Consider the following 14,450-nt stretch of genomic DNA (forward strand, 5'->3'; position numbering starts at 1 on the left):
TACACAAATGAGCTCTCAGCTGCTCATGAACGATGTACAGGGTGACATACACACATTTTCAGTCCTGGCTTTCCACGCCAGAAATGTGCACCTTTACATTTCCAGCACACTACTGCACAGAACAAGCTCATTATTAGTCCATCACATCATCAAAGGAAATGATTATGTCCAAGCCTTTGTTAACCTAAGTACAGATTCCCCAAATACATCAGCCACAACACACTGCTTCAACACAACACAATGCAATAAGCTGATTAACTAGGAAAATATGACTTACGAGGATAAAATCACAAACCAATTCTGATTTTTATGGCATTATACTTTTTATTTCTTTTGTAACCAATTCCTAAACATCACCAAGCTAAATACCATTTCAAAGCCAAAAGATCTCTCACTCAACAGCTTACAGCAATTCATACTAACTGGAAAGACTTCCAGCCACAATCGCCCTCCCCTCAGTTCAATGATGCTCCTATTGTCCTTCAAGCAATCTTGTTGCCACGAGTACAGATGGAGGAGGAGAGCTAATGATGAGGTGACTGTCTCTTATTTTTAGATCCTCCTCCTCTCTTTGAGAAATACCCCCCACTGGGGTGCAGACAATCCATCAGTGGCATACCTGAAATGGGAAGGATCTGTTAGGTGAACTGTACATTTCTTATTCACACCTTCTGTGCACATAAAGTTTGACACATTTTTGGGGATCACATGCACATCCTTTGTTTACAGTCGCCCCGATGGCAAATGGTTGCTTCGGTACTTAATAGTTTTCCAACACCTGTGGTCAGTCCTTTGTTGACATTGAGCAGCTACTCTGTGGACATACTCGGTGAACTACAATATATTTCAGTTACAAACATTTAGTAAAATCTCACATCTTTACACATATTGTCCCAAGGACAATGATCAACATTTTTCAAATGACACCTCGCAAACCACACTTTGTATATAACACATCCATATAACAGTGGTGAATATGAGGGTACAGGGTGTTACATGGGATACAGTATTCCCCCCCAAAACAACTAAATTTCTACAAGTGATTTGAACAGGAGGTTGGACTAGATGACCTCCTGAGGTCTCTTCCAACCCCACTCTTCTATGATTCTAAGTCAATAGTGGCCTTCAAAACAGAAAATGGCCTACATACCTTCAATAGTGTTCTCCCTAAAACATGAAAAACTCTGCCTTCCGTCACTGCCTTGGTTCCAGGGGTGGGCAGCCATGGTAAATCCCTCATCCCATTACTAGTTTCACTCTCACAAAACCAGCAACACCCCACATCTGTTCAATAGCATCCCCCGCTTTAAAATCACGATGGCTACCATATTGGGTTACTACCATTTCCCCCAAAGAAACAAAGATCCCCATGCCTTGTCAATTCAGTTCACCTAAAACAGGCAGTGTCCCATAGCCTCATTCCCATTTTTGAAAGACACACTGAGCCTGTGCTGTCACAGAATCAAACCCCCATCCTCTACTCAATATGAGTCAACTTTGCATCTAGGAGCTAGAACCAAGCCAGGGTAACTGAGACAAGAGGAGTTATGTGAATTTTGGTGACATAAACAAGCCCATACACTTGAAAACTCTAACATTCAATCAAAATTTTGTGAAATAATTACTTGAAAAATACAAAAGAAAGAAAATGCATCCAAACCAAAAAGCACAGAAATTGAAACAGTTGTTAAGTTTGTGTTGTGTAGCCACTCAAAGTCCCCTTTTCAAATTGATATCCCCTTTACAATATCGATTGCAGTTTTTTATGCTCTCAACCACTTTTTTCTTGGTGTGGAAAAAAATTAGTTCTTTCATTTACTTGTGAATCATGGCATGCTTAGACTACAATTGGAAGGCAAATTGTCATTCCTTTTGTTTTAAAAAATTGAAGGGTTAACAATTTTAAATTATGTCATATGTTAAATGCTTGTTTGTTTTTCTTTTGTTTATTTTACGGTGTGTAGTTTTTATAACTGGTAAAACTTAGTAACCCTAAAGTGTTTTAAAACATGATTAAGGTTTACTGAAAAAGAATTAAAAACCCAAACTTACTTTTGTAAAAATGTGGTGAAGCAACTTAACATCATGGCTTTCAACTTAGCTTAAATCAGAGCTGCTATCACACTAATATTTTGTTAGCTACCTATAATTTGTCATATGACCTACAAGATAGTTACAGCACCACACTTCTTCTATGTGTTGGTTTCATAATGATATTTTTCTTTCATGCACTGTTATTTTACTATTGGGTTATTATTATTTTTTTCACTTTTTTCCTGTTAACTGCTTTTGGGTGTAGGAAATAGCTGATGTTTTTGAGACCACTTTTTATAGTTACTAACCGACTGCTGATGGTTAAGAAAAAGTAATAATCAAAAATTCCACAAGGACAAATTATGATGCCAAATAAGCAAGTTTAACCACTGGTGCATAACATTTTCATAGTCTGTATGAATATGCAGCTTTAAATATGTAAGCAGCAAAATAAATTATAATCTTTACCCATTTTCAGTTTAGAGCCAAAAATATCTAATAAAAGCTGGTGTGTTGCTAAACATCTTACAACTTAATATCCATTTTAGTTGCTTTTTAGTTACATATAAATTATGTTTCCACTTTGATAGCTTAATATTTTCTTTTCTACAAAAATCAGAATTTGTTTAGTACATGTTTATTACATATATTATGTTTTTGCTCATATAGCTCTCCAGAGATGGTTGACACAATTTTCAAGGCTGAATCTATATCTGTACAGGCCAGGCATTTTACAAAGTGAAGAAGGGGCAGATTTGTTTGTATTGGTCAAGTATACTTTCAATCCCCTCATCAAGAATAAGCAAACCTCAAAGACACAAAAATAGACCCTAAGTAAAAAGAACAAAAACTGATATAAGATAGATACAGCCAGTGGAAATGAGAGCAGGGAACACACATGCTTGGAACCAAACAAATCAAAGCTAGCTTAAGCAGGCAAAGTGAAAATGAATTTCCCTTGCATAAATCACAACAAGTCAAATGTACATTGTTAATTAGGGGTTTACAATTGAATTGACATAGCTAAAGACGCAGATGCAACACCTTGATAAATGGACTCTGCACAGAGTTATGAAACAGGAGACAAAAGACAAATCATTAGCTATTTCCCCCATCCTCTTTTTGTCAAACACAGCAGACACCAGACAATAGAGAAGAGTCTCCTTGTGCCCAAGAAAGGTAAGAATCCTTTCTTTAAATTAAATTACATACAGATGTCAAAGCATGTGAATAAAGTGATGATATCACTGTCTTACCCATTATTATGTACATTTTAAGCTTAAAAGAAATTATTAACTGCAGCAGATCTCATTTCTCACCCAACAGTGGGCATACCAGGACAAGCTACATTATCCAAGCTTTCTATATTTTCACTGTGCTACATTTGCTACACAGGTAAAGTGTGTGAAGGAGATGTGTGCAAGATTCTATCTTCTGTGGCTTCAGCTAAAACCATACTGTTGCTTTAAAGGGAAAAAGAACGGTTACTTACCTTCTGTAAGTGTTGTTCTTTGAGATGTATTGTTCACGTCCATTACACATTAGGTGTACGCGCGCCGCGTGCACGGACGTCGGAAACTTTTTCCCTTAGCGGCTCCCGTCGGGCCGGCAGGGCCCCCTCCCTCCCGCCAGAGCGGCGCCCCGCTCTAGGGTATATATATCCCTGCTGACCCGACCCCTCCGGTTCCTTCTTGCCGGAGACTCCGACAGAGGGGAAGTAGGGTGGGAAGTGTAATGGACGTGAACAACACATCTCGAAGAACAACAGTTACAGAAGGTAAGTAACCGTTCTTTCTTCTTCGAGTGATTGTTCATGTCCATTACACATTAGGTGATTCCCAAGCTTACCATTGGAGGTGGGTAGGAGTCAAGGTACAACTGACTGTAGCACAGCCCGTCCGACCACAGCGTCCTCTCTGGTCTGATGGTGGATCGCGTAGTGGGCTGTGAACGTATGTACGGACGACCGGGTGGCCGCTTTACAGATTTCCTGGATAGGGACCTGCGCCAAGAAGGCCGTCGAGGACGCTTGGGCCCTAGTCGAGTGGGCCCGGATCTCTGGGGCCGGAACATTGGCGAGCTCATAACATGTGCGTATACAATGCACAATCCACGCCGATAAGCGCTGTGTCAAGATAGGCAGGCCTCTCATACGTTCCGCAATGGCAATAAACAGCTGAGGTGTTCTGCGGAACAACCTGGTCCGCTCCAGGTAAAACGCCAATGCCCTTCGAACATCGAGGGTATGTAGGCTGCAGTGATGAGGGTCCGTATGGGGTTTAGGGAAGAACACTGGTAGACAAATGTCCTGTCCCATGTGAAACTGCGATACCACTTTCGGGAGGAATTTGGGGTGCGGCCTCAGTTGCACCTTATCCTTATGAAAAACTGTATAAGGGGGTTCTGAAGTGAGGGCCCTCAATTCCGATACCCTCCTGGCCGATGTGATGGCCACGAGAAACGCCACCTTCCACGAGAGGTGCATGAGGGAGCAAGTGGCTAGGGGTTGAAAGGGGGGCCCCATGAGCTTAGTTAGGACTAGGTTCAGACTCCACGCAGGGACCGGTGGGCGCGAGTAGGGAAACACCCTCTCCAGCCCCTTGAGGAATCGGGCTACCGTGGGGTTGGAGAACACTGACACTCCCAACTCTCCTGGATGGAATGCCGAAATGGCAGCTAAATGCACTTTAATCGAGGCGGGGGCAAGCCCCTGATGCTTGAGGTGTAGTAAGTAGTCCAGGATCGATGGAACTGAGGCCTGTAGAGGCTGTATGTGCTGAGGCTCGCACCAGTGGGAGAACCTCTTCCATTTGGCCAGGTAGGTCGCTCTTGTGGAGGGCTTCCTACTACTAAGGAGAATTTGTTGAACCTGGTGAGAGCACCTGTGTTCCGCATCGTTCAGCCAGAGAGATACCACGCCGTGAGATGTAGCGATGACAGGTTTGGGTGGAGCAGGCGACCCCTGTCTTGTGTGACTAGGTCGCGATGGAGTGGGAGGGTGATCGGGTCGACTATGGACAATTCCAGCAGGGTCGTGAACCAATGCTGGCGTGGCCAGGCCGGGGCGATGAGTATAATTGTCGCCCTGTCCCTGCGGGTCTTGAGGAGGACCTTGTGGATGAGCGGGAATGGAGGGAAGGCATACCTCAGGCTCCCTCCCCACGGAATCGTGAAGGCATCTGCCAATGATCCCGGGCTGAGGTTCTGAAATGAACAAAACTGAGGGCATTGACTGTTGTCCTTGGTGGCGAAAAGATCCACCCGGGGAAAGCCCCACCTCCGGAAGATTGAATGCAGGACGTCCCGCCTCAACGCCCATTTGTGCATTTGGTAGGATCGGCTGAGGCGGTCCGCTAACCCGTTTTGGATCCCTGGGAAATACGTTGCAATGAGATGGATCGCATGGGCTATACAGAAGTCCCATAATTGGAGTGCCTCGCGACAGAGGGGAGAGGACCGGGACCCGCCCTGCTTGTTTATATAGAACATGGCGGTAGTGTTGTCCGTCAGGACTGCCACACTGTGACCTTCTATGGTGGTGTGGAAGGTCTGACAGGCGAGGCGAACCGCTCTTAGCTCCTTTAGATTGATGTGAAGCAACCTGTCTTCCCTGGACCACAAGCCTTGGGTCCGCAGTTCCCCCAGGTGTGCCCCCCAACCCAGGTCCGATGCATCCGTTACTAACGTCAGAGTGGGCTGTGGGGCAGTGAAGGGGATCCCTTCGCAGATCTGCTGTTGATCGAGCCACCAGCGGAGCGAGCCGAACACCCGATCCGGGATCGTCACCACCAGATCCAAGGGGTCTCTGTTGGGGCGGTACGTTTGGGTAAACCACAACTGCAAGGGCCGAAGCCTTAGGCGGGCATGCCTGACTACATGTGTGCAGGCTGCCATGTGCCCCAGGAGCTGCATGCAACACCTTGCCGTTGTCGTGGGGAACTTCTGGACTGAGCTTACGGCCCTCTGAATTGTCAGGAACCGCGACTCCGGGAGGATTGCCCGCACGGTCACCGAGTCCAGGACTGCACCTATGAAGTCCAGTCTCTGTGTGGGGGCTAACGTGGACTTGGGTACGTTGACCAGGAGGCCAAGCCTGCCGAACATCTGTAGAGCCAGCGTCACATGAGAGCGGACCTCGGCCTCCGACCTGCCCGCGAGGAGCCAGTCGTCCAAGTACAGGAACACGCGCATCCTTCTTTTCCGAAGGAAGGCTGCTACCACGGACATGCATTTCGTGAATACTCATGGTGTTGATGCCAGGCCAAAAGGCAGGACCGTAAATTGGAAATGGCGCTGGTTGACGGTGAAGCGCAGGAACCGCCTGTGGGCCAGATTGATGGCGATGTGAAAATAGGCATCTTTCATATCGAGGGCAGCGTACCAATCCCCCGGATCCAGGGATGGGATAATAGTTCCAAGGGAGACCATATGGAAGCGCGTTCTGACCAGAAACTTGTTTAGGTCGCACAGGTCCAAGATAGGACGGAGGCCCCCTTTTGCCTTGGGAATCAGGAAGTACCTGGAGTAGAATCCTTTTCCCCTTAGGTCTGGTGGGACCTCTTCCACTGCTCCTACTGTGAGAAGGGTCTGTACCTCCTGCATGAGAAGTTGCTCGTGAGAGGGGTCCCTGAAGAGGGACGGGGAAGGGGGATGGCAGGGAGAGGGCGAGGAAAACTGGAGGGTATAGCCCGCCTTCACTGTGCGCAGGACCCAGCGGTCCGATGTTATGCGCGACCATGCCCGGTAGAAATGGGACAGGCGGTCCTTGAAACTCAGAGGAGGATCCGGTATGAAATGTGGTACGCTGTCCTCGAGCGTAACTTCAAAAGCCTGGTTTGTTCCCTGGCTGCGGCTTGCCTGGCCGTGACCTTGGCTTTGGTTAGGCGTATTGTTACGTCTCCTCCTGTTATCCCTGCCACGACGGCGGTACGGTTCGTGCCGAGGGCGAGGGTGGTACTGCCTCTGTGGTGGTTGAGGCTTAAAGGGCTTGCGCTGTGTCACCGGGGTATGCATTCCTAATGACTTTAGGGTTGCTCGCGAGTCCTTGAGGCTATGTAGCCTGGCGTCCGTTTGGTCTGAGAACAAGCCTGACCCTTCAAACGGGAGGTCCTGCAGGGTGGTCTGCACCTCTGGCGGAAGGTCTGAAGCCTGTAACCATGCCGAACGCCTCATCACTATCCCTGACGCAATCGTTCTAGCCGCTGCGTCGGCTGAATCGAGGGAGGCCTGCAATGAGGTCTTGGCCACCGCCATCCCCTCGTCCACCAGGGCCGTGAACTCAGGATGTGCGTCCTGAGGTAGGGAGTCTTTGAACTTGGAGACTGATGCCCAAGAATTAAAATTGTGCCTATTTAGAATCGCCTGCTGATTAGCGATCCTCAGCTGGAGGCCTAGAGACGAATAGACTTTCCTTCCGAATAAGTCCAATCGTTTTGCCTCCTTGCCCTTGGGCGCAGGGGCTTGCTGGCCATGACGCTCTCACTCGTTGACCGCCGAGACCACCAGCGAACAAGGAGGCGGGTGTAAAAAGAGGAAGTCAAACCCTCTAGATGGGGCGAAGTATTTTCTCTCCACGCTTTTTGCAGTTGGTGCACTGGAGGCCGGCGTTTGCCACACCGTCTTATAGTTGGACTGGACTGTCCGTATAATCGGGAGAGCGACTCTGGAGGGCCCCTCCGGGCTCAGGATGTCGACCATGGGGTCCTCCTGTTCTACAGTCTCCTCCGCTTGCAAGCCCAGATTGAGGGCTACCCGGCGAAGCAGGTCTTGGTGCGCCCGATGATCAATCGGGGGAGGGCCGGACACTGTCGTGCCCGCTACTGCCTCGTCCGGCGAGGTGGAAGAGGTCGGGGCCTTTTGTCCATCCTCACCTTCCTGCAACCCTTCATCGCCTGGTTGTTCCTCTGGGGCCTGTCCCACGGTGTGGGACTGGGACGGTACCGTGCTCGGTGCCGAGTCCGCTCCCTCCCGCTCCTGCGGTCTAGAGACCGTTGCCTCCTTGTGAGAGGGCGGGCGGTACCGCGGAGAGCGGGATCGGTACCCCGATGGCCCGGATCTCGAGGTCCTGGATGGGGGCCCTTGCTGGTGGTAGGCCCAGGGTGTCCAGAACGGCCATTGGCTTGGTTGGCCCCATTGGGGATGGCCAGAGGCTTCATAGTCATACTAGCCTGTGCCCTATGGGCATACCCGCCGTACCGGCCCGAGTCAGTCTCCGACACCACGGACGGTGATCTGGAAGGCCACGGCGGAGCCGTAGAACGGTGCCGGTCCGGGTTTGGGGAGTAGTGCCTCCACGACCAGGACCTGGAGTAGCGTCTCGCCGACCTGGACCTGGATCGGTACCGGTGACCACGGGACCGGGAACGACTACGGGTGGTCGGTCTCGGGGAACGTACCGCCGACGCATCCCGGTGCCGACTCGAGTATGGCTGCTGAGTCGGTGCCGACCGCTTACTGAGGCCCGACTGCTGCGACGCTTTCTGCGCGGAGGGCAACCGGGAGTCCACTGAGGTGGAGCTCGACCGGGACCGGTGCCTTGAACGGTGCCGAGATGGCGACCGTGATGGGCGCACCATCGCCGGCTTGCCTCTGTGTGGCAGTCTCGGCGGAGTGTCCTCAGTTTGTGGAGGGCCCTCAACGGACAATGCAATGAGGTCCTTTGCTGCCTCAAATGTGTCCGGAGTGGAGGGCTGTTCCAAGAGCTCCTCCAGCCCTTCTTCCTCACTCGACGCGCCTATCCCGGGGCTCGACGGGCCTTTCGGCGCCGGAGCCACTACCGGGGCCTGTGCCGGGGCCGTGCCGGTCTTGGGTGCACTCGAGGTCTTCGCTGGCGCTAACCTCTTATGTGGGGAGCGTCCTCGGGCCTTGGGTTGGCCCTTCGATTTTGTCGGCGAAGACGACCGGTGCCGTACATGCCCCCGTTGGGTCAGTGCCGTGGGCTTCGAGTGACCCGCCGGCGCCAGTTCCCGCACCGATGCCGGGGCGCTCCGCACTGAGGCAGACGGTGCCGCCGAAGTGGAGGGCTGTAACGCCGTCTCCATGAGCAGCTGCTTGAGGCGAAAGTCTCTTTCTTTCTTAGTTCTGGGCTTAAAGGCCTTGCAGATCTTGCAGCGCTCTTTCTGGTGAGCTTCCCCCAGGCAGCGGAGACATGAGTTGTGGGGGTTGCTCAATGGCATAGGCTTACGGCACGTGGCACAAGCCTTGAAGCCTTGGGCGTGCGGCATGCCCCGCCGCCCAGGGCCGGTGCTGGGGTTGACCAAGCAACCATGGCAGGAACTTTAAGTACCTAATGAGCTGTTAACTACTAAGCTTAACACTAACTACTAATAACTGATAACTGTTGTAGATACCACTAATGACTATGCTAAGGGACACTCTCAGACGAGAGACAGAGTTGTTCCAACGCCGCCACGGACGGTAAGAAGGAACTGGAGGGGTCGGGTCGGCAGGGATATATATACCCTAGAGCGGGGCGCCGCTCTGGCGGGAGGGAGCGGGCCCTGCCGGCCCGACGGGAGCCACTAAGGGAAAAAGTTTCCGACGTCCGTGCACGCGGCGCGCGTACACCTAATGTGTAATGGACGTGAACAATCACTCGAAGAAGAAACTGGATGAAAAGGCAGCCAGAAATGCCTGTCAGAAACAGAAAAAGTTAAGTGTAAAAGTGAGATCTCAGCAAGCTAAAAAAGAGAAGGAAAACAAGGTAGTGAAAGCAGAACTAAATTGGAACACTGCTAGAATACAACAGGTGACAGTTAAGCAGCCCACAGTTATGCTCTCTTGTTTGATTGTAATTTGAAAAGTCTCCTTGTAATCTTTAAGAATATCAACCCTACTTTAACTTTCTCCTCTCTGAAACCATCAGCTGAATAAGATGAAAAGATTTTTTTAATTTCTCATAATAAAATGCCTAACCCACAGCAAGGAATCACAGTAAATCATAACAACAAATTACATTTTGTTTCTTTTCAACCTTAAAGAAACATAAGATGTAATCAGCCTTGGATGCCAAAAACTACTTGTACAGATTCTAACACTTTAAAATTGATTGTTAATTTATCAGGATAAGAGAATGTGCAGCTACATGGATTCAAGAAAAAACAGTGATTCACAAAAACAAAACATAATTGGATGGTTGTAGATTAAAAAAAAATATTATAATCTGGAAAGACTTCCACCTTCATCTTGATGGGCGAACGAGACAAAACTACTAAAATAAAAAGTAACAATAATCCTCAACAAATCAAAAGACTTAAAAAATTGTTAAAACCATCCTGCTTTTCTTTTAAATAAGAGAGATCAATTTTTTTTTGGACCTAGCTATTGGCTAAAATGAAGCTAAAAGTCCCTATTATTTAACTATATAATCCAAACATTTATCTTTGTTACAAATTGATAGATTGGATTGATCCATGCACATCACCCCACCTCCTAGAACATGTGTGCACCCAAATAAACACATGCACTTAAGATTTTTGTTGTTGTTTTTCAAATAGTTTTACTTAAATTTCTATACTTAAATACATGCATCAAAAATCAATATCATTAATAAATAAATCTCAGAGTATCTACACAATTTGATAAAGCCCTTACATACGGTAATAACTATATGATCTGACAATTTTTTTACATTCATCCTTTTTCCAAGACTATCTTTGTAGCAGTATAGTCTAAGTATGTCTTGTGAGGTATCATTTGAAAACTCATAATCTGCTGAAAATTACATACAATGTTACCACACGTAATTTACCAGGATGATAAAATTGTAACATTCTACTGTGTGGGATTGCTACATTTAGAAAAACAGGCACAGGCCAGTTCCTTACAGGCAGAGGGCTAGCCAACACCTTAATCCACTTGATTATGCTGATATCTGGCTATTGTGGAGTAGCACCTGGATAAACAGCCATTTTTTTGCAGGAAGAAGGGTGTGAGCAAGAATTTTGCCAATATGTAAAGACACATTCCCCAGGCCTCCTCTCACCTGAACCCCAGAGGGATATTACCTCTGTATAAGGAGAGAGGAAAAATTACCTCTCTCCTCCACTCCTCTCCACTCATAGCAGCAACACCACCTAAAGAAACACTTAACTGACAGACAGGTCCTAGCCTGGAGGCCTCCATACAGTACAGACTGTGAAGAGCATATGGTAAGAAAAAGCTTAGTTTTGAATCCATTTAACTTGCTAAATTAGGTATTACTTTGCATTTTATCTTATTTTCTTTTTAACCAAATCTCACTTTTATGCCTCAGTACTTGTAATAATTTAAAACAGACAAACAATCTCAAACATTTTGGCTGGGACCCCCTTTGAAAATATTGCAGGCTGTGACAACCTCCCTCCCCATACCATGCCACTCTTAGTTATGCGCTGCCTTCAAAGCTGGGCAGTGATACAGCATCAGCTGCTGACCTGGCATGGTATGGTACTGCCACCCGTACTTCTGCACTGCTGCTGGCAGCGGTGCTGCCTTCACAGCTGGGCACCCAGCTAGCAGCCACCACTCTCCAGCCACCCAGCTCTAAAGGCAGCACGCAAGTAAGGTTTGCAATACCGCAACCCCCTTTCTCATCAGGGCCCCCAGTTGGAGAACTGCTGACTTTTAACTACAGAAAGAAAGAATAACAATAAAACAATTGTATTAGCTAACCAGTGCATTTGGGACCTTCCACTTGAGATAACATGGCTTCAGCGTATCATTTTCTATTAATGAAACAACAGCCTTTATATGAGCTCATGCTGTCCACTAGTGTCCTGGGCAGTACAAGATGCACATTGCTGGAGGTGAGGGGGAGTCTGAGACTGGGAATTTGCTGCTCTTCTCCTGCAGCGTAACATTGTGTGGCTGGTTGCCGACACTCATGCTGTATAGCTGGGAGTAATTCACAACCTGGAGGCTGTGTATGAACTGACCAGTAGTGGTGCTTATCACAGCAAAGCAGTGTAAAAAGCACTCCAGGTTGGAGAACTAAGGGGACACATCTGTTCAACACCCTTTCATGCACCTCTTCCCGCCCAGGCTTTGATGCAGCCACCAACCCCGCCCCCTCCTTCCCCTCCCCCCCCACCAGTACAGCCATACTAGTCATAGCAACAGTCTGGGCAACCTAACCTCTGCTCGGACAAGTCCTGGCTTTTAGGGACCACCCCAGATTATCCTTGTGTGAGGCTACCATCTCGGCTGACCCCAACGATCAGACAGGGACCTGCAGAGATAAACGCTGGAGCTTTTGCTAATGAGCAGATTCCACTGCTGGGGTGGACCAACCCACAGAGATCGGGCACAGAGGGACAACCTGTAACACACCTACATTTAGGGAGTGGGCAGGCAGGCACTCCAGGCAGGGCTATTTGCCAGGAAAGTTTCCCCAAGAAGTGGTGGAAGCCCCAGCATTTTGGGTATTTTTATCTAGATTAAGCAAATTGTTATATGTTATTATTTACTACAGTGCTCTTCACTATCTTTGAAGTGGGGGCCACTTTGGGGAAAAAACCTTCAATGTGAGAGCCGGATGGGGCTGAGGGGTTCGGACTGTGGAAGGTGGCCCAGGTTAGGGCGGGGTGGGGGGGTGAGGGCTCTGGGGTGGAGCTGTGGATGAGGGGTTTGGGGTGTGGGAGGGGCTCAGGGCTGGGGCAGAGGGTTGGGATGTGGGGTGGGGCCAGGGATGAGGGGTTCAGGAGGGGGCTCAGGGCTGGGGCAGAGGGTTGGGATGCGGGGGGAGAGCTCTGGCTGGGGGTTCAGCCTTTCCAACCCTGATATTCTATGATTTTATGAAAGGAAATTTTATACAACCGTGTCCCCTAAGGAAGTTCCCGAGAGACAAGATGGAGAAACCCACATCCCACACATAGCAAGAACCAATCCCGCACTGACCCAGTAGGATGGACCCGACGGGAGCAGCTGGGCTATCTCCTCTGATTTCTGAGGCGCGGTATCGAGTTGTTTTGCTTTCAGTGGGATATTTTCACACTGCCTGACACGGCCTCCCTGACACACACCTGCAGCTGGAACATCGCTCAGATATTTACTCCAACGAGGTTTGTAAACAACAGAACATGAAAATCTATAAAACATGACTCCACTAAGCAGCTTGTTTGAGACAGAGTCAGGCATGGTAGATGAAGTGGAAGTGTCTGCAGGTAGCACAGACCTGGGGCGGATTGATACCAGACGCAAGGAGCCTGAATCTTCCACAGGCCAGGCTCCTTGGAAATGTCAGGGCAGATGTACGGTGGTAGGGCAGGTTCCTCCGTTTTCTCCTTACACTAGAAGTGATCTGGGATCCCAGCTCAGTTCTTGAAAGGTTCCTCCTCTCACTCCTGGAGTTGGTCTATTCCTTTTCAACTTGATGCTACTAGTTTAAGAGAAGCTCCCTCCACTACATGGCACATCTCCCTGCCTGGCCTGCAGTCAGGGAGCTGTGCAATGGAAGAGGAAGGGCAGCCCTATCAAACAGTCTGGGCTTCTCACCTCTAGAAGTAGGAATTCAAGTGAGTTCACGTTGGGGAAGGGGCTGAGGGTGAGTGATTTCTGTAGGGGGAGGGCGTCCTTCAGCTCTGCCCATTTCAGAATAATTAGCAGCCAGTGGAGCGGAGAGTCAGAACTGGGGTACCAGGGGCTGCTGGGGATCAGGACTCTGGGGCACCAGCAGAGCTTGGGAGGGAGGAACAGTGTTCTCTGGAATAATGGGGATGCTGCAGGTCAAGGCTGATGGGCAGCTGATGCAGCCCTTGTCTGCTGTGTGCCTGGCTCTCCGCTCAACCTCACAGTCTTACTGAGGACTAACATTCACCCCCGCAAATGTGTGTGCTATCTTGCTCTCTCTCACACACGTGCGCTGGCCCCTTTCTTTCTGCCCACAAGTTTCCTGCAAGAAGACAAAGCTCTAAACACAAGAAATGCTGTTGCACGGGACACCAGGACCTGTTTGTTGAAGATGTCACCTAAGTAGAACAAACAAAAGACTGCCTCCGCTCTGGAGAATTCCCCAGGACCGGATAAATCCCCCATCCAGAAACTGTGCCAGGAGGGGCTCAGTGCCTGCAGGCTGCACTGACTGGGGACCGTACAGGAGACATCTTAAAATGTATCTTGTGACTTGGTTGCTTTTTAAAAGCACAAGTGATCCCTGACACCAGTGCTGAGTTTACACCCATAAACCATTGACACCACAGCAATAAATGTACAAGTGGAGGGGAGTCTAAGACAGAAACCATCTGTGGGGCATTCAGAACATCCACCAATGCTCAAGAAATACACTAATCCGTCGTAAAAACAACTGATTCGCTTCAATACTCAAGGCAGTGGGCTTCTGCTATCACTGCTAAGAGGTGCCTTTAGATTATGAGCATTAGGAATGCATAGGGTCAGATGAGCAAGAGGCAATAAATGCAAAATCCTAGACAAATGTTATG

General features: G+C 48.8%; 1 protein-coding gene across 3 annotated transcripts; it reads right to left on the reverse strand.

The window, feature by feature from the left end:
* Window positions 1-306: 306 nt before the first annotated feature.
* On the reverse strand, window positions 307-14,430 carry LOC135974397 (serine/arginine repetitive matrix protein 2-like). 3 transcript variants are annotated; one of them, XM_065562128.1, is made up of 3 exons: window positions 12,910-14,403; window positions 3,527-9,666; window positions 307-619 (listed from the first exon to the last, which is right to left on the reverse strand). In XM_065562128.1, the coding sequence occupies exon 2, from the start codon at window positions 9,255-9,257 to the stop codon at window positions 7,851-7,853; it is 1,407 nt and encodes a 468-aa protein (XP_065418200.1). In that variant the 5' UTR covers window positions 9,258-9,666; window positions 12,910-14,403; the 3' UTR covers window positions 307-619; window positions 3,527-7,850. The 3 variants fall into 3 exon arrangements, 2 of the variants coding, with proteins under 2 accessions (XP_065418200.1, XP_065418201.1); XM_065562129.1 differs by having other exon boundaries at window positions 12,910-14,391; XR_010591654.1 differs by lacking the exon at window positions 3,527-9,666 and having other exon boundaries at window positions 12,910-14,430.
* Between the last annotated feature and the right edge of the window lie 20 nt (window positions 14,431-14,450).

The sequence above is a fragment of the Chrysemys picta genome, chromosome 11 (assembly GCF_011386835.1).
Source record: "Chrysemys picta bellii isolate R12L10 chromosome 11, ASM1138683v2, whole genome shotgun sequence".
In the NCBI taxonomy this organism is placed as follows: Eukaryota; Metazoa; Chordata; order Testudines; family Emydidae; genus Chrysemys; species Chrysemys picta.

What these genes read in the sequence shown, in the direction of transcription:
- LOC135974397 (XM_065562128.1), bottom strand. Translation starts at nt 9,257, where the DNA reads ATGCCGCACGCCCAAGGCTTCAAGGCTTGTGCCACGTGCCGTAAGCCT.